We start from the raw sequence: 19,979 nt of genomic DNA, 5'->3' as shown, positions 1-19,979 counted from the left end.
GGTGGGTGGGGGATGGGCGTGATGGGTCTCTAGGGCACTAGTTTTGATGAGCACTTATACGCAAGTGAAAAATCACTACATTCTACTCCTGAAACCAATATCACACTAAATGTTAACTAGCTAGAATTAAAAACAAAAATCTGGGGAAAAAAAAAGCAGTGAGAAGATACCGGAAAGTATCCTTTCTACTGCAGATTAAATCCCTTTTAAACAGTCACTGGTCCAACAAAAACGTAACAGGACAATTAAAGGCAAGAAACGGGAATGATTCTTTGATCCCACTTCTAATTACCAGCTAGAATTCTGGTCCCAATTCCGACATGGGTGGGGGATGGGCGGCAGGCAGGAGGGGGACTTTCTCCACACCACCTAGCTCTTCTAGGTCACCAGCTGAGCGTTCTACAATTCAACTTGATTGTGACATTATCTACCTGAAGATAGTGTCAGAGCCCCCAGGTGAAGGTTCCGGCAGACAAGACCGTCCCCTCCCCCACTTCAGAGGCCAAGTGCAACCGAGCTGTCAGCTGTGCTTCTGACCAGCCTGCTACGGATTGGAGGTCCCAATAATCCCCTCTCTTGTGTCCATTCATTGGCTCCAGCAGCTCCCAGAACTCAAACACTGTACTTACTAGATTATAGGCTTGTTACAAAAGATGTAACTCAGAAACATCCAACAAGAAGACAAGCATAGGGCAAGGTAAAGGGACAGAGTGGGGAGCTCCCGTGCCCTCCCTCAGCATACTGCTCCCACACAGATCGCATGTCCACCCACCTGGAAGCTCTCCAAACTCTGTCCTTTTGGGTTTTTATGGAGGCTTCATTCCACAGGCACGATCGATTAAATTACTGGCCATAGGTGATTGATTCATCCTCCAGCCCCTCTCCCTTCCCCAGAGAAGGGGAGCAGGACTGAAAGTTCCAACCCTCCAACCACGAGGTTGGTTTTCCTGCCAGCCAGCCCCGACCTTGGTGCAGTAGAAAGGCCACCTCGTTAACACAACAAAAGACAACTTTCTCTCGACAATTAGGAAATTGCAAAAGTTTTAGTGACTATCAAACTTGGCGACAAAGGCCAAATCTATATTCTTAGTATGAATCACAATATCTCAAACACACTAATACCTCAAATTGCATTACAGACTTTTTAGGGCTGGAGGGGATCTTTGAAATGATTCTCTCTCTCACCTCCTCAGCGGATGAGAAGAACTGAGGCCAAGAGTGAAATGAACTTGGCAAGATCATCAGCTGTGGGATAGGGACCAGGATGAACCTGAATACATATCTAGGTAATTGTGAAGTGAATGAGACCCTCCCTTAAAATGACAGGTTATTTCCAGGGCACCTGTGTGGTGCAGTTGGTTACGTGATCGACTCTTGGTTTTGGCTCAGGTCGTAATCTTAGGGTTGTGAAATTGAGCCCTGCACTAGGCTCCTCGCTCAGCGGGAGTCTGCTGGAGTTTTTCTCTCCCTTCCTTCTACCCCCCAACCCCCGGCCTGTGCTCGCTCTCGGCCCCTCTCTCTCTCACTGAGATAAATACATCTAAAAAAAAAAAAGGGTTATTTCCAGTATAATGCCTTCTCTGGAGGTGCATGAGCACTTTACCAAAGTGGTGAAATATTATAAATCTTAAAAAAGCCATATTATACGGAGCTACTCACTCCCTGACCAAACCCGGTATTGGCAAAGTGAGTTCCTAGGTCCTGCTCACTATTTTATTTTTTCCAAATGATTATCAAACACTCAAACAGCTTCTAAACAGGCAACTTGTGTTAGAAGGGCTTGGACAGCAAGGGCTCTGGAAAAAGCAGGCCGTTGATAGCTTCACCAGTCAAAGTAAGTACCAGTAAATCACAAAGTGCCTTTTAAAATTCCCTTGAAATTATACTAGATCCCCGAGTCGCATCGTCCCCCTAACCAAAATTAAGGAACAAGCTCAATTTCTTCACTTGCCCAGGAAACTTAGACGCACACCCAAGGAGGTCCGGTGTGTCTGCAGTGGGCAGGACGCGAACCCAAGCCCCGTACTACCAGCCAGGCCAGCCAGGGGTGGTTTGTGCCTAGAGGAGCCTACATGCCACAGGGGCACCATCGTTAGCCAGTTTCAAATCATTCTCTCTGATTCTGTTTTTTTAATTATTATTATGTTACATTAGACACCATACATCGTTAGTTATTGATGTTGTGTTCCATGACTCATTGTTCACATATAACACCCAGTGCTCCATGTAATACATGCTCTCCTTAATACCCACCACCGGGCTCATCCATCCCCCCATCACCCTCCCTCTGAAACCCTCAGTTTGATTCCTGGAGTCCACAGTCTCTCATGGTTCGTCTCCGTCTCTGACGCGGCCCCCCTTCATTCTCCCCTCCCTTCTCCTAAAGTCCTCCGTGCTATTCCTTATGCTCCACAAACAAGTGAAACCACATGATATTTGTCTTTCCCTGTTTGACTTATTTCACTCAGCATAATCTCCTCCAGTCCCATCCCTGTTGATACAAAAGTTGGGTATTCATCCTTTCTCTTGGAGGATTATATTCCATTGTAGATATGGACCACATCTTCTGTATCCATTCGTCTGTTGAAGGGCATCTCAGCTCCTTCCACAGTTTGGCTATTGTGGCCATGGCTGCTATGAACATTGGGGTGCATATGGCCCTTCTTTTCCCTACATCTGTGTCTTTGGGGTAAATACCCAGTAGTGCAATCGCTGGGTCATAGGGTAGCTCTATTTTTAACTTTTCTGATCCTGTTTTTATCCACAGCCTTCTGGTCTTCATTTGATTTGCCAAGCAGATTCCCCTGCTTAAAATAACCAACTTGGTGAAACCTGACAAACATTACTCTGGCCCAGTGGTCAAGGTGAACACCGTAAGTGATAAATCGCATCAATGGGACGTACCCTTGATGCAATGTGATGAAAATGCACTTTACCTCTGTGCTCTTCTTCCCCAAACCCATAACCGCACACCACATTCTCATAAAGGGACACCCTACAGTATGTCTGACTAGCACTCCTCCAAACTGTCCAGGTCAACAAAAATAAGAAAAGTCTGAGAAACTGTCACAGCCAAGAGGAGCCCAAGAATTTATGTCTATGAAATGCCGTGTGGAATCCTGGATGGGATCCTAGAACCAGAAAAGGACATCAGGCGAAAACTAGGGAAATCTGTACATAGCATGGATTTTAGCTAATAAGAAGATATTGATTATGGGCTCATTAATCACGACAACGTATGGTGGTAATGTAACATTACTACGTGAAGAGAAGAAAGGTAAGGAAGGTAGTCTCCGTATATGGAAACTCTGTACCCTCTTCTCGATTTTTCTGTAAATCTCAACTGTTCTAAAACATAAAGTCAATTTTAAAGGAGAGAACTAATTGATGGATTTGAACCCATTGGACATCTTTGAAGCTCAGTTACCTACCTTCCTCTTAGGTGATAACATTGAAAAAAAAAAAAACCAAAAAACCAAGTTCCTTACCTTTCGCTGAGGCTTCTCCACAACTGTGCACCTGTAACAAGGACAGGCCAAAAGCAAGACATTAATGGAGGCGTTTTTCTCTTGAGGCATTTCTCAACTTAGAAATATTCCGAGCTATTTAACATGAAATGCTTAGGGGCATCTGGGTGGCTCAGTCGGTTAAACGTCTGCCTTTATCTCAGGTGATCGAGTCCCGCATGGGTCTCCTTTCCCTTTCCTTCTGCCTCTCCCCCAGGCTCGTGTTTGTGCACACACACATACACTTTCTCTCTCTCAAATAAATAAAATCTAAAAAAAAAAAAAAAAAATGCTGAGCTATTTAAACGCTAGGAATTATCAGACCATTCAGTGGATACCTTTGGCACCATAGATAATGCAAGTGATTAGTCCATGAATATTTGAGATCCTGTTACATGCAAAACACTCGGATAGGTGCTGTGAGAGACAGGGCCCTACATCACATATGGTCCCGTCTTGGGGACTTGACTGTTCAGTAGGGCAGTCCTGGCAAACTCTCAAGTCCATGTGAACTGGGGCAGGTGGTGTAGGAACTACCCAAAAAGCCCAAACCATGAGAGTTCAGGGAAGAGAGAAAATCAGGCTGTTCAGGGAAGTACCAATAGCCAAGGCAGCATTTCAGGTGGGCTTTAAAACGGTACAGACAAAAGAACCAAGACAGCTGCTACTTTAGAAAGGAGATTTTTATCTATTCATTCTTTAGGGATTTTGAGCTTTATCTAGGCTCAAATGAAATCAAGAGAAAAAAATATATACTTAGATAAAGCATCTGCTTTCTTGGCTGGCTTGCTTTCTTCATCGCACTATATCTTAGTATTACAGCCCCTGCTGCCTGCCTTCATGAGGTGCAGTATTAGAAATGGCCTCGAGGTGGTTTCCGCATTTTCCCACGAAATGAATGCCAACGATGGTGTCCGCTTTGTTCTGCAGCATCCCCTATCAAAGATCTCTGCAATAAATTCCTAAAATTGAGTCCCAGGGGGAAAAAAAAGTGTTTCTCAAAATTGCTTGCGTTCTTTCATCAGACTATTAGAAGAATTGTTCAGTTGGTCTAGCTTTCCTTTTTGCCTTGGCTGCCGGTAAGCCCGGGGGTGAATCTGTCGCTCAGTTACAGTCACCATATTAGAATCCTGTTCCTCTACTACACCTTTTTAAAAGAGTCTGATTTTTTATGATCCCTATAAGCTTTTGGGGTTAGGTGGCATATATTTGGGGTTAGATGACATGTCAAACAAAGCACTAATTAATTCAAAAGAATCCAAGGAATTCTGAGTTCTCATGAGGCCTTGAGCTGACGTTGGGGAGTAGGATAAAGTCAACCATGAACAACCCACCTCTCATAGGACATTTCTTAGCTAACACTGGCTCCAAGAGTGAGAAAGCAGATAACACTGTGGGGTGTTTGCTTGTTCGGTCTGTCATTAAAAGTGTGGAAAAGGAGTATGGTTGCTGGCTAAGGGGACAAGGACATTGACAACGGCAAGGACAGGAGCACCGCAGTCACGGAGCACAGAGCAGGCTGGGGCCGTGCGGGACTGGGGCAGCGCAGGGCGAAGAGGCTGGGCCGGACAGCACCTGCACTGAAGGCTGCGAGCGGGTTCCCGGGGAGCAAGGGGCTGGCAGAACAGGGCTTACATGGGCAGTGCGGGTTTCACGGGAGGAAGGGATGAAGAGACAGAGGGGGAAACGCTCCACCGGTGGCCGTGCGGGGACCCGCTGAGCCCTCCTCCCGCCGCACAGGGTGGTACTCGAATAGAATATTAAAGGGAGCCAGTGGTGGAAGTTCTGGGCTCTTCTATAATGAAAGAGAAGGGGGAGGCGATGGAGGACCAGCCTAGGGCTGCAGAGAAGTTCCCCAGGGCCTGGAGGAAGAGGAAGCGAGCCCTCAAGGCAGCACCAGGACGTGAGTGAGAAAGCCACAGCAGCTGGAGGCTGCTCACGCTGCTTCTGGTAGGTTCCGCAAAGACTAACGCACCTGAAAGGATCGCCACTCTCGGGCTCACCTACGTCCTAGGGAGCATCTAAGATGGCATTAACGATAACGAGGCGGGGGGCGCCTCAGGGGCTCAGTCGGTGAAGGGCCTGCCGTCGGCTCAGGTTGTGATCTCGGGGTCCTGGGATTCTGCACAGCGGGGCCCTAGGCTGGCAAGTCTGCAGAGGCGGCTCCGGCCAGCTCCGTGCAGGGCTCAAACGGGCCTTTGCCTGCAACGACTCCACTGAAGGAGGCCTGGGCAGCCCCTGTTCCTTCGGCCCCAGGCTTGGGGGGGAGCTGGGAAAGCACAGTCCCAAATCCCGGTTCTTCTGGTCTCTTGGGGCAGGAGCAATGCTGTCCTCAGAGCAAGGCCACCCCATTCAAATCCTGATGGAAAGCTCGGCCCGGGCCACAGGATGGCCCTGCAGGATGGGGCGTGAGCGCTCCCTGGGCCAGGAAGGCCGGGGTGTGTCCAGAAGGCACTAGAAGCTCTGCCCTGAGGCGGGCTGCGCACAGAAAGGCGCCCCACACAGACTGCCCGAGGAGCGAGCAAACCCGCATTACCCCCATTGTTCAGGCTCTGCACCAGCGCTGAACTGCGCGGACAGTCACAGTGCCCGAGCCACTTCTGTTCCATGCTTTAGGGCGATCCTCACACAACTGTGTGGTTGTGGGTTGTTGGTCTCTGCCATTTCACGGGATAAGGGGACTGAGGGACTGTGGGCCTTTCTGCCCGGAACCCTGCAAAATCCTATTTTCTATGGAAAAAGGGAAGTACCATGTGAGATTCAGTCAAGGATCAGGAGATGAGAGGACTGTCCTGGGTCATCCAGGTGGGCCCCAAATGCGATCACAAGTATCCCTGCAAGAGGGAGGCGGAGGGAGGTCTGGTGAGGTCGGGAGACGAGAGGGGGCCGTGAGCACCGAGGGAGGGAGTGGACTGACGAGGCTGCAACCACCCGAGGCTGGGAGAGGCCAGGAAAGCTTCCCTAGAGCCTGAACAAGGGACTCAGCCCTGCCAGCGCCTTGATTTTGGCCCCACGGCACTGATTTTGCATGACGGGCCTCCAGAAGAGGGAGAGACAAGACTTCTGTTCTGAGCCTCACGCCGATGAGGATTTGTTACCGTAGCCCCAGGACACTGACGCAGCCCATGACAGGTGTCCTCCGCGACTGGGAAGTGGCATGAATGAGCTCAAGAACTAGACCCTTCGGGCTCGTATTCTCCGAACTCTCCCAGCTTAGTCTGGTAAAGGACTGACCCTTTGTAAGCAGAGGGGTCCCGCCCTGTAGGAACATGAAAGTCCCATGTTCCCAACATTAGGCCAATGAGTCAAGGCTGAGAATGAACTCTGTGTGAGCGGCCAAGAGCGAGAAGAGAGCAGTGGCAAGGTTTTCCAGCTCCGTCCTCATCCTCGGCTTGCCTGCTCCTTGCAACGTGTGCCCAGCTGGGACCCCGTCTGAGGCAGCACGGACACCACTGAGATGCTCATCGACAATGGCTGCTGGCAGAATTTTTAAGCAGTCCTTTTCTTCGAGGATTCCCCTGAGGAAGGCCCCGGAGGGTGAAAACGTTACAAAGTCTAGTGGAGAAAAATGGGCTCTCCTCTATCCATCAGGACTCAGGGTGGAACCAGGGCATCACCACGCGTGGATTGGACCGGCCCCGGGCAAAACCCCACAACATGAGAGGCGCCCCCTCCAGGCAGCCTTACTACATCGGTGGTGAACAGAAAATAGCAGGGCAAGTGGCTGATAGGGCTAAGAGTAAGGGCGTGGGTGGGGCGCTGGGGTGCCTCAGTCCATAAAGCATCTGACTCTTGATTTGGCTCAAGTCATGATCTCAGTGTCCTGGGATCGAGCCCTGCATTGGGATCCATGCTCAGTGGGGAGGCTACTTGAGGATTTCCCCTCTCCCTCTGCCTCCCCCACAACCCACTTGCATTCTCTCTCTGTCTCTTTCTCTCAAATAAATAAATCTTAAAAATAAAAGTTAGGGAGCTGGGTGACCGTTCTCTGAAACAGAAAATGGTGGGGCAGGGGAGGGGACAGAGGGAACAACGCATCCAAGAGCACGACCTTCGTCTAGAGATTCATGAGAAGCAGCCACTGCACACAAACGCATCGGTGGGAGGTCTCCCGACCAAACCTCCCGTTTCATGCTGCCCCTTCCAGGAGACTGACTTCCTCACATAAATTCTTCAAATTAGCAAGTTTTCTTGTCACCTTCCTAGATCACTGGAATGAAGAAATTCCCTTCAAACCTTGAAATGCGGCGATACAAAACCATCTTTCTTAAAAATGGTTTGCACATGATTTGCTCTAAGAACTGTAAAGACTTAAAAGATAAACCAGAGCTCAAGCTCACTGTACAACATGAGGATGGTAAGTTAGTCGCAGCTTCTGTCCGCGGCCTCAGGGTTGGCCTTAGGGAGAACAAGGTGCTTCCCGTGAGACAGGCCCGGGGATCCCTACCAGGGCAAGAACTTGGGGAAGACCCTCGTGGGCCGTGTGGGGGTTACACTTAATGAAATCAAATGTCTCACTGTAACCTCCTCCTCTTCCCTGTTTTTGATCAAATCTATCTTATCACATTTAGGTTCTTAGGGCTCAATGATTCCAAGGAGGAAATTTTGCTCATTCATGAAAACTGACTCAAACGTTGGTAGAAGAGGCCTCTCCAAGTGCAGGAAAGCTTGACTCTGATTTCTAATACAAATTACTCAAAAACACCTGCAGCAAATTTCAAAAGTTATTCAATTTCTCACCTCTAAACAATGTTGAAAATCAGTTCACTTTTCACCACTGTGAACTCATTTGTTAAAATGTACATAACGATTACTTGTTCTTTGGTTTTTGTTTTTAAGTCATCTCTACCCCCAACATTGGGCTTGAATTCATGACCCTGAGGTCAAGAGTCATACCTCGACTGACTGAGCCCCAACTAGTAAGCCCTGAATTGTTCCTTCTTCACTGAGGCAGAGAAAGTTTTTACATAAATGAGGCCATCTTCCAGTGGTCCAAGTTTCGTCATGTGGGTTGTAATAAATATTTCACTGTTATCCTCGCTGCAGCCTACTCACATATCAAAATGATATTTAAGAAGCACTTAGAGCCAGAGAAACCAGCACACACAAGCCTTTGGCCCAGGAGCAGTAGCCATGACTAGGGACAACATCAGGTAAGTAATTAATAAGCAATAAATATTTACCAAATAAGTGAATATTCAATAAACAATAATATCAAAGTCAGTGCCTACGTAACCTGTTACTTTGTTCCCTTTTAAAACTACTTGGTTAACACGCCTACACAAAGATCAGACACTCAGGGTCCAGAAAATTACATCCTGTAAATATGAATTCTCAGTTTTCTTACCTCTAGCTCTAGACAAAACCATATCCTTTATTATTTGCATGATAACACGCCCAAGTATCATGACAGAAATCAGATGATACACTCTCCATGGCGTCAGTGCAAGGAACCTATAACAGCAAAAACAGACAAATCATTATTTCAATCGGAGGATTTTTATCCTTTTTTAAAAATTAGGTTTACCTCAGGGGTGCCTGGGTGCCTCAGTCGGTTATGCATCTGCCTTCGGCTCGGGTCCTGACCCCAGGCTCCTGGGATCATCCCTGCACAGCTGGCTGCCCAACTCCCCACCGCCCCCCCACCCTCGCCCCATGCCCCACCACCACCCACCCTCCTGGTCAGGCTCCCTGCTCAGCGGGGAGTCTGCTTCTCCCCTGCCCCTGCTTCGACTCTCCCATTCTCCTTCACACACCGTCTCACAAATGAAGAAAAAAAAAATTAGGTTTAGTTTCACCATAGAAACAACAACCCCAATTTCAGTTTTCAGAATCACTCCAATGAGACCACATCAAAGTTATTTCACGGGCATCCAAGTCAGCAAAACAAAAAGTGCTTGAGCCACGTCCGCTTTTGTGCTAGGCTTTCTGCTCTAACCTCTAATTTGGGCAGAGGATTTGCTATGCGGGGTGTAGCCCAGCTATCACTCTGCTAGCAGACGGAGGACGGACCTGACTTGCAACTGAATCATGAGGCCCCAGAAAGGCAGAGCTGCGGGGTTTTCCAACGTGCGGAGAAGCTACTGCAGATGCCCCTCACTTGCCGTCCTCTGTGTTCTGCTTTATGCACATTTGTTTATTTAACGACTACCCCCTTCCTCCAGGCTCTCAAAAGCAGCAATTAAGGATTCAAGGTGCTCGCCTCTTCCTTAAGATCACGACTGGTCTGTCTGGCCCCGTCCTCTCCAGAGGGAAACAAAGAATTCTTTATCATGAACCGCACATGAACACGGCAGTACGCTTTTATAATTGGGCCAATAAAGAAATGGGACGGCTAATCAGTCACAAGCTCTGAGGCTTCGTGCAGACGTGAAGCCTGCTCTATCCAGGTTAATTGGCCAAACTGCCCATGACTATTAATTTTGATATAATCACAGAAACACTGACTTGACATATATGTCATTTAATACCAGTTGCAAGGCACTGTAAGCTTTATAGAGAAAAACACATACTACAAAGAAAGAATCCTAACTTCCAGGAACTTATTTCCTCATCAGAGAGGAACACCGGCCAAGCTAACAAAATCCAAGACAATGAGTCTTAGGTTCTCTAATAAAACATGAGCAAAGAACAAAGAGAAGCAAAGAAGGGGGAATCATTCACTCACTAATGAGGGAAGATTTTATGGACGTGGTGCTTGAACTTGGCCCGGCAGGATGGATGTAATTCGGAGGAAAACAGAGGCTGTTTCAGGCGGAGAACACAACATGTACAGAAGATCAGAGTCAGAGAAGGGGAAGGTGCGCCTGGGTCACGCAGCACGCTCTGGGTCAAGGAGAGATTTGGGAGACTGGCAGAGAGAGAAGGTGTTGAGGGGACAGGCCAGGAGCACACTGTGGCAGGCCCTGAATGATATGCTAGGGCATCTGGTCTCAATGTCACCAGCAATAGAGAGAAAGCCAAAGGTATAGGGTAGGAAAATGGAATGACGGGCGATTAAGGAAAACGCCTGAGGGTGACTGAGAGGCCGAGGTGGGCCAGTGAGGAAGCATGGAGGTCATGACCTATTAGAAGGTTGTGCAATGTGTTTGGTGAGAAGTGGTCCATGGGAGACCCTGGTGGCAACCCAGGTCCGGCTCTGGTTCTAATATTAGCTGTGTGTGACCTGGGTCAGGAAAATGCAGGTAGAATAAGCCCGTGTTTCTTCAATCCTGGTCTGCCACAGCCACAGGCTGCTGCCTGGGAAGCTTGTTAGAATGCAAATTCCCAGACTCCAGGTTCCTCCCCCAGAGCCTCTGAAACAGGTGGTCTAATTATTAGTATTTACATTCAATAAATACTTCTTTGGAAAGTGTCTACATTGGGCCAGGCACTGCGCTACCAAAAGGAAATAAACAGTGACCAAGAAGCACAGAGGGAAGGAGCAGACACACCAGAAAACTCCTAATGCCAACATCTATGCTTTTTAGTAATAACAATTTGTCTTCTGCTCTGGGACTGCTGCTGGCTCTACTCTTTGAGCTCGTATAGGTTTGTATTAACCAAGGGTGTTCTGTGGTGTTTGTTTCCTTCTTGCTCACCTCCTCCTATCAGGCTATGATCACTGCTTGCTGTTGTCCGTGTGTGCCAGGCTCGCTCAGTTCTCCCCACCTGACACTGACCCGGTAGTTTTCCAAATTTTTGATGGTGACCCACAGTAAGAAATTCATGTACATCTAAATGCGTACAAATGAAACCAAAGTTTCAAAAATAATATTTATCATTTTTTTTTTTAAGACAGAGAGAGAGCAGGGGCAGAAGGAGAGGGGGAGAGAGAATCTCAAGTAGACTCTGGGCTCAGCATGGCGTCTAATTCACGGCTTGATCTCACAATCCCAAGATCATGACCAGAGCCGAAACCAAGAGTTGAATGCTTAACAACATGTACCACCCCAAGCACCCCAATTTATCCCTTTTTAAAGATTTTTAAAGTAATCTCTATACCCAACGTGGGGCTTAAACTCATAGTCCTGCAGTCAAGAGTTGCACACTCTACCAACTGAGCCAGCAGGTGCCCCCAAATAATATTACCTTTATAATTTGTAATGCCTTCTGATGTTTTCCAGTCAATTCTATGATATTTTTAAATGCCGACTATAATTCTAAGATGATTCAAGGCTCATAAATGAGTTGGAATTCACAGTTCCACTCACTGCATCAGTAAAAATCTATAGATGTTCAATTAGTATGGTTTTTAGAATAACCTGCTTTGCAGAGTCAGGCAAAGCCTTAGGAAAGTTCTCTCAAGTTTAAAGGTCTCCATGTAGCCAGGAAACCAGTTAAATGTCTTTAAAAAAATAAAGAAATGCAAAACCAACCCAAGCAGTGAAGGTCGTTAGTTATTTTCTTAGGGGAAGTTATGATCTTCCACAAATAGAAAAATCAGACTTTAACCCTCAGCCCTGGCTGCTGGGAGACTCCACTTGGAGGGCATTGACTGCCATAGCAACTCAAGTTAGGGGTCTAGGGCAAGGGTCCGGGGGCATTTTGGCTAAGGGTCCATTGGTCATTAAGAATCCTCAATCATAAAGACTGGACTGTTTAATCAATGATGCTGGGATCATTTGTAAACCATCTGGAAGAAAGGAAATTTGTATGTCTATTGCCAAACACATTAAGGCGAAGGAGAAAGGAATAATAAAACTTTGCAACCAGGTCAGCACATGTCCCCAAAGGGCCAGATAGAACAGATTTTTCAGCTTCATGGGTCATATGGTCTGTCACGACTGTCAACTGTCACTGTGTGAAAGCAGCATCATATTATATAAAAGAATGGGTCTGTTGGTGGGAATGCAAGCTGGTGCAACCACTCTGGAAAACAGTTGAAAACAGCAATCACACAGCAATCACACTACTGAGTATTTACCCTAAAGATACAAATGTAGTGATCCGAAGGGGCAGGTGCACCGAATGTTTATAGCAGCAATGTCCACAATAGCCAAACTATGGAAAGAACCTAGATGTCCATCCACAAATGAATGGATAAAGAAGATGTTTTATATATATGCAATGGAATACTATGCAGCCATCAAAAGAAATGCAGTCTTGCCATTTGGAATGACGTGGATGGAACTAGAGGGTATTATGCTGAGCAAAATAAGTCAGTCAGAGAAAGACAATTATCAGACGATCTCCCTGATATGAGGAATTTGAAAGGCAGGGAAGGGGGTTGTGGGGGGAAGGGAGGGGAAAATGAAACAACATGGGGCTGGGGAGGGAAACAAACCATTAGAGACTCTTAGTCTCAGGAAACAAACTGAGGGTTGCTGGGGAAGGGGGGATAGGGTGGTTGGGTGATGGACACTGGGGAGGGTATGTGCTATGGTGAGTGTTGTGAAATGTGTAAGCCTGATGATTCACAGACCTGTACCCATGGGGCAAATAATTCATTATATGTTAATAAAAATTTTTTTAAAAAAGATAAAAGAACGGGTTTGGTTGTGTTCCAATAAACTTCATTTACCAACACACACACACACACACACACACACACACACACACACACACACACACGAATCCTCAGTCAGGTGCAAAGGCGATCCCAACAAATTCTGGGGAAGGAATGCTGAAACCGCCTGGGATTCCATGATTGTCACCCTGGTAGGTTAACATTCTCGACTCCAAGACTGAAGTATAGAAATGTTTGCAAAACAAATTCCTAATAGTAATCATTCGTACCCAGAAAAACCTATGCATATTTGGTATTTTAATTATTTATACTGTTTAAGATGGTTCATCTCATGGTTCCAATTTAAAGTACGTGGCTGTACAGACCTGTGGTTTGAAATTAAATTCTTAGAAACACACGAGTTTTATTTATTCATTTTCCAGGAATTGCCCAATATTTGGGAAAGCTTGGTTTGTTGCAGTTATCTCTTGAAAGTGTTACTTTGGTAAATTTCAAGCATATCAAGAGAGACCAAAATATAATAAAAAATTGCAACAATTTTGCATCCATGGCCCCATTCTACGTGCCCATGGAGTACTCCCTGCCATCCCCAGTGCCCAAGGTTACTTGAAGCAAATCGCAAATATCTTATAATAACTGTAATATTGCAATATTTAGGGGTGCCTGGGTGGCTCGGTGGGTTAGGCCTCTGCCTTCAGATCACGTCATGATCTCAGGGTCCCGGGATCAAGTTCCGCATTGGGCTCTTGCTCAGTGGGGAGCTTGCTTCCCCCTCTCTCTCTGCCTGCCTCTCTGCCTGCTTGTGATCTCTCTTTGTCAAGTAAATAAAACCTTTAAAAAATATTGCAATATTTACTGGCAATTAAAATTCACAAACATGGCCACATATCTTCCCCATAAGGACTTTTTAGCCTAGCAATAAAAACACTATCTCCCCTTAAAAAATTGTTTTAATCCCTTAATGCCATCAGATATCCCAACAGCCACACATTTACCCAGTCACCTCTGTACACACATGTGCACATACACACGTGGACCAAAACAAGATGGTAAGAAGTCACACACTGAAATTGATGCTGTGAGTTTTGAGCTTCCTGTAATTTATAGGTCTCCTGCTCGCTCTCTCTTGCTTGAAGTTCTTTGTGGAAGAAACAGACTCATTTGTCCTGTAAAATTTTCCGGAGGTTGAGAATCAGTCATGGAATCCCGTGCTTTAGTTTAACATTTTCCTCCGTGCCTTGAGCAGACTATAAAAACCGGTAGGTAGATCTAGGGACTTGGCCGGATTTAGGTTCAAAGTTCCATGTACATGATAGGCAGTGGCGTGCGTTTCTGTCAGGTGACACATACCGGCTGGGCGTCTGCCCTCTCTATTTCTGTGACATCAGCAGCCCCTGAGGACTACCTGACTCTCCGTTCCTCAGGAGACACACAAGCGTGAGCGCCCTTCATTCCTGTTTCAGGTATTAGCTGGATCAGAGCTAAACAGAGGGGAGATCTTTAAGGATCTATAAAGAGGAACTTCCCCCGTTGATGTCTGGTACCCTGAGACATGGACGTCACGAGAGGGGCGGGATGAATACTCGATTCTATTTGCCAGCCGTCAAGATAATGAGCAGTGCCTCAGTATCCTTTAAAGGTAACTAAGTTGGTTTTCTTCATTCCTTTCTCTAGTCTTATTATGAACATATTTGATGGACTTCAGCGCACCGCAGCGTGATCCCTACTGACCCTCAAGTGTGTCACGTTGGCTGGTGGGAGCTTATTTCAGCAGCATCCTGAGTCCTTTGGTTCACATTTTTTCTTTTTTTTTTTTTTTAAGATTTTATGTATTTATTTGAGAGAAAGAAAGAGCGAGCGAGCGAGCACAAGCAGGGGGAGGGGCAGAGGGAGAGGGAGAAGCAGAGTCCACACTGAGCAGGGAGTCCAACATGGGGCTCGCGCCCAGAAACCCGGGATCATATCCTGAGCCAAAGGGAAATACTTAACCCACTGGGAGCCACCCAGGCACCCCAGTTCATTTCTTTTTATTACTGAATGATATTCTGTTGTTTGGTGGACCACAGTTGATTCATTCACCTACTGAAGGACATCTTGTTTGCTTCCTACTTTTGGCAATTGTGATTAAATTGCTATTGTGGTCACAAGTTTTCAATTCTTTGAGAACAGCCTCTTTTTTGTTTTTTTGGTTTTTTGTTTTGTTTTGTTTTTTTTGAACATGTCCATCAGCATGCCAGCTTATTTGGGATTTACAGGCAGTTAAAACCTCCACGGATTCTGTTTTTCGGATGCAACTTTTGACTCTAAGCATGTCCTATCAGATTTGTTCTTGTTTGACACAGTCCATCATCCAAACCTACGGACCTTAACGGCATCATCCATGCCATTTGTTCTCTTGTCCAGCTTCAGAGCTCTCACACATCTGCTACCTGCCGGTCACTGGTCCTCATCCACTCTACTGATCCAAGTTACCAGTGAGCGCTGGTGTCCTGTCACTCCCTGTTAGTGACTGCTCCCCAAGGGGACCTAGATTTATCAATCAGCACTTTATGATAGAGCAGTCAGCTCCTACATTGTCATCCACATTACTCTATCTTTTCCACAAAGAGATAATTATAGATTTTCTTAAACACGTTGCTGAAACCTGACGTATTCCTAAAATCTAAGTGTTGGTAAGTGTCGATCTGCTTGACTGATGCTGAGAATTACTGAGGTATGAAACGATTCTCAGTTGCAGGACTAAAGACCATGAGAACCTGCCAAAGAGTATCATGGGGCACTGCTTGATCCGAGCCCAGGGTGACCCCGCTGCTCTGACCATTCCCAGAATTCACATGTGGTCGCCACATCTCCCATGGTGGAGTTTTAAGGCAAAGATCAGAGGCGATCAGAGGGTTCCTGAGTGCTCTGGGGCAAGAATTAAGAGACAGGTTGTGGTCAAAATGCAGGATGCCCAAGAAATCATGAGAAGCAGAGTGACAGAGTCCAGACTTTGAAGAGGGAGGTCTGAGGATACACATCACCCTTACTCAGGGGGTATATCATTTTCCAGGTCCAGTGCAAGGTGAAAAGGCTGGGCATGGAGAAGTCAACTCCCCCTTATCCCCAGTCCGTAAACCCAACCCATGACAAATGGGTCCCCAAGATATTTCAACCTCCACTCCAGGGCATATTTGGGACCTGGATCTAGGGTGGGTGCAGTGCCCATGACCAGTCACCCCTGAATGGACTGTGGCATTCCCAGCTGGGGCAAGGGCAGTGACCACCTTGTCTTGAGGCTGTGGAGCCCATGCCTGATGAGGACCCTCCCCACACTTGTGCTCAGGCCTCCCCATGAGGGGCAGATGGTCCCAGCGGAACACAAGCCTCCCCCTACTGATACAACCTGTCCACTTCCCTGGGCAGAGGATCCCGGGCAGTTCTGCAGAGCAGCTGGGTGGGGAAGGGGGAGAGGCCGCGCAGGATGGCTGACAAGTGGCAGCAGAGGATGCTGAGAACCCCTCACCACGAGCTGAAGCTCCACACCCCCAACGCTTGCTCCACTCTCTGTTTGGACTTACAAAATACACATTCAAAGACCAAAGAATACAGAATTGCAAGGCAGCAATCCCCACGTGTGGGGCCTTCTGACACCAGGCTGTGTGTGACCGTATGGGCCACTCGCCCATTTAACCAGCTCTACCTCACCATATCTTCGAGGGGGGTCCCCAAAGCAGACCAATAAAGGCTTTGTTCTCCTTAAGATAATTTTAATTCAATAAAAACAGCTACCAACACTTGCCTTTATCCAAATTAGCCTAGGGACCTGTGAGGACATCCGTGGATCCCAGAATGGAGAAATCACCACTGATCTCTAAGTCTCTGGCTATCAGAAACATCTTTCCGTAGATGGATGGGCTTTTTTATATCTAATAAACAGGAAAAAAAACCCTAATCTTATTAAAATTAAAATATCATGCCTGATACAGGTATTTCTTTCAGCTGACATGGGATATAATTTCTACCTGATAAGGGATATTCTGGATTTTGGAAACCAAGGCAAGCAAACGTTATATATTACAACTACAATATACATAGACACATCATGATAAGTAAACATGGCAAATGACAATTCCATACTATATAAATATATATATATATACACACACATATATATCTGTGTGTATGTGTATATATAATTATAAATTATAAATGTTATAAAATATAAATATAAATTTATATATGTAAATATTATAAATATATACAACTGTATTTATATGATAATAACCCCATTCAGTTTTTTTAAAGATTTTATTTATGCATTTGACAGAGGGAGGACACCAGCAAGGGAAGTGGCAGGCAGGGGGAGAGGGAGACGCAGGGACCCGACCCGGGCTCAGGACCCCAGGACCATGAACTGGGCCGAAGGCAGACTCTTAACCTATTAAGCTACCCAGGCGCCCCATACCCCATTTGTTTCATAAAGACATACTATATGGTTTAGCTGTTTTGGAAAGGTAAAGTTTCAAATCACACAGCGCACTTTTCCTTTAGCAAACTATATCCGATTCCTACACCTCAGTGTGATGACGGCTTTACAGAAAGCCCACACGGCCCCGTGACTCACGTTCAGCTTGTGACTGTCAGCACCCATGCGGGATTGCCAGCCAGGCTCACACAGCATCGCTTCTGATGCATTTTTGGGGGCCTACATTATTTTTCCTTGCTGTTTTCTTGCTACGTGCATTTTTCTTACTGTTTTCTAATTTTTCCTACACTTTCTGCCTTTTATTCTCTGATTCAGCAACATTATTTTAAATTTTCACCTGGTTACCAAATAACCTATTGCCACAGCCCATTTGGCCTCAGGGTGGTTTACCAGTTCTACTCGCAGGACTGGTCTCTGCCTGGCTATCCGGGTCAGCTCAGAAATAAGAGTCAGGCCGTATGTTCGGAGATCAAGGAGAGTGGAAGGACAACAGCTAGAGATCCGGAGAAAGCCTAGAAGACTGTAAGGGTCTACTGGTTAAAAAAAAAAAAAAAAAAAAAGACAGAAGAGGCTGTGGGATCTCTAAATTATGTCTGCGATTTTTATTTTTTTTTTTATTTTATTTTTTTTTTATTTTTTTTTTTAAAGATTTTATTTATTTATTTGTCAGAGAGAGAGAGAGAGAGAGAGAGTGAGCATAGGCAGACAGAGTGGCAGAGGGAAAAGCAGGCTCCCCGCGGAGCAAGGAGCCCGATGTGGGACTCGATCCCAGGACGCTGGGATCATGACCTGAGCCGAAGGCAGCTGCCTAACCAACTGAGCCACCCAGGCGTCCCATGTCTGCGATTTTTAAATAGAATATTTCCTATCAAATGATGGGCTCTGACTACCGTCCAGTTAGTGCACACTCGCTGCTCTTTGCTGGGTGACAGTCGTGCTCTCCTAGCCTCTCAGGTAGCCCATCATTTTAGCTTTCTGTGCACGGATTGTTCCGGAACACTGCTTTCCCTCGTCCCTTTATGGCCTGCAAGCACCCCCCACGCACGCAGGACCCCGCTCAGCCTCGGCAGTGGGGGAAATCCCAGCACAGCGGTCATGCTGGTGGAGGGCAGGCCAGGCCCCGGGCTCTGTGGACAGTGTGATGGCAAAGGTATCAGAGCTACTTTCTGTGGGCGCTACTCGTGGCTAACTACAAATCTCTTCAAAAAAAAAATTTTTTTTTTTTGTTTTACTAGTTGTGTATCCATTCGACAAGGAAAAGCTAACTGAATTTTCCATTTCTTCATGATGAGTGTTCAAGGCCAAATTAAAAGGCTCAATGAGCTAAACTGGTCATAAAGCAAACAAAAGGAAAACTCACAAAACAAAAATCTTCCCTGGTTCTGGGGCCACCTGGGTAGTGCGACTGGTTAAGTGTCGGACTCGCGGTTTCAGCTCAGGTCTGATCTGGGGTCATGAGACTGAGCCCCTCATTGCGCTCTGGGCTTGGTGGGGAGTTCGCTGGAGATTCTCTCTCCCTTGCCCTCTGCCCCCTCCTCTCTAAAACAAATAAACCTCTAAAAAACACTTCTCTGGTTATGAACAAAAAGGATAATATTCAGTGTGTCCCTCATGTGAAACTCTAACCCTCACTTCCGGGTACAGCATAACCCACTTTGTCTTAGGAAACGGATGATGTCGACAGCAAAAATACAATTTTTTTGTCTTCAAGGAAAGGAAATCTAGGGACAAAAGCACTGGAACGCTCCATAGTTACAAGGTGGGAATTAATCTGTAGTAATATTTGCTTCATAACTCTTTCGAGCTAGAGATCCGAAAAACTTTTCTGTTTTCCTTTACTGAAATATATATAACCACAGACTTTGCCTACAGAGAGTCCTTTATGTATGTTGGCTTTAGGCAATATTATTGCAGCTCAAATCGTCCTCATGAGGCATAATGATTTATCCAACATTATTCAAAGTCCAGATCATTCCATCTTGCTGGAAGATAACTCTGTCATCTTCTCCAGAGTGAGGCATGCTGGTAACGGTTTTCCCTAATATTACAAAAATTCTGAATCTCAACAAAACTTGGCTTTCATTTTTCCTGGCCTTTTATACAGATCGTGGAAAAACAGTGTCTGAAGATGCTTTAGGACCTTAAATTATGCACCATTAAGAGAAAAAGAAAAAGCTGGGAAATAATCATGGTTCTCAGAATTGTCAGATGAAAATACATCTCAACTTCAGATCGGTTTAAACATGCGTGTATGTTGGGGAGAAGGAGATGCGTTTCTTCAAAGTCAATAAAATATATAGTTTTGAATAATTTGAAAGAAGGGAGGGTAATCGTGAAGTAATGACTCTATTAATTACAAATCAAAGACTAAATAAAACTCAGAAGCCTTTTCTCCTAGAGAAGTATTTCTTTAGTTGTGATGGCCAAAAAAAGGTGAATTAGAAGCCAGAGAGAAAAATGAAGGAAAAAAAAAAAGAGAGAGAGACTTTCTACGGGGAGATGAGACATTCTGGAAGGCACCCATAGGCGGGGAAATGTTGGTTCACGGCCATCGGAG

General features: G+C 46.0%; 1 protein-coding gene across 2 annotated transcripts in view; it reads right to left on the bottom strand.

Annotated features, from left to right (window-relative positions):
- Positions 1-19,979, bottom strand: part of RETREG1 (reticulophagy regulator 1) — a 126,041-nt gene that overhangs the window by 85,132 nt on the left and 20,930 nt on the right. For both annotated transcript variants that reach the window (XM_080804449.1, XM_080804450.1), the window contains exons 2-3: positions 8,854-8,960; positions 3,489-3,519 (exon numbers count right to left, since the gene is read on the bottom strand). In XM_080804449.1, the coding sequence (XP_080660575.1) occupies positions 3,489-3,519; positions 8,854-8,960 (138 nt within the window). The remainder of the gene's footprint in view (positions 1-3,488; positions 3,520-8,853; positions 8,961-19,979) is intronic.

The sequence above is a fragment of the Martes martes genome, assembly GCF_963455335.1.
Source record: "Martes martes genome assembly, chromosome: 5".
In the NCBI taxonomy this organism is placed as follows: domain Eukaryota; kingdom Metazoa; phylum Chordata; class Mammalia; order Carnivora; family Mustelidae; genus Martes; species Martes martes.
The sequence above is the reverse complement of the archived record's forward strand: the minus strand, read 5'-3'. Positions and strand labels throughout refer to the sequence as shown.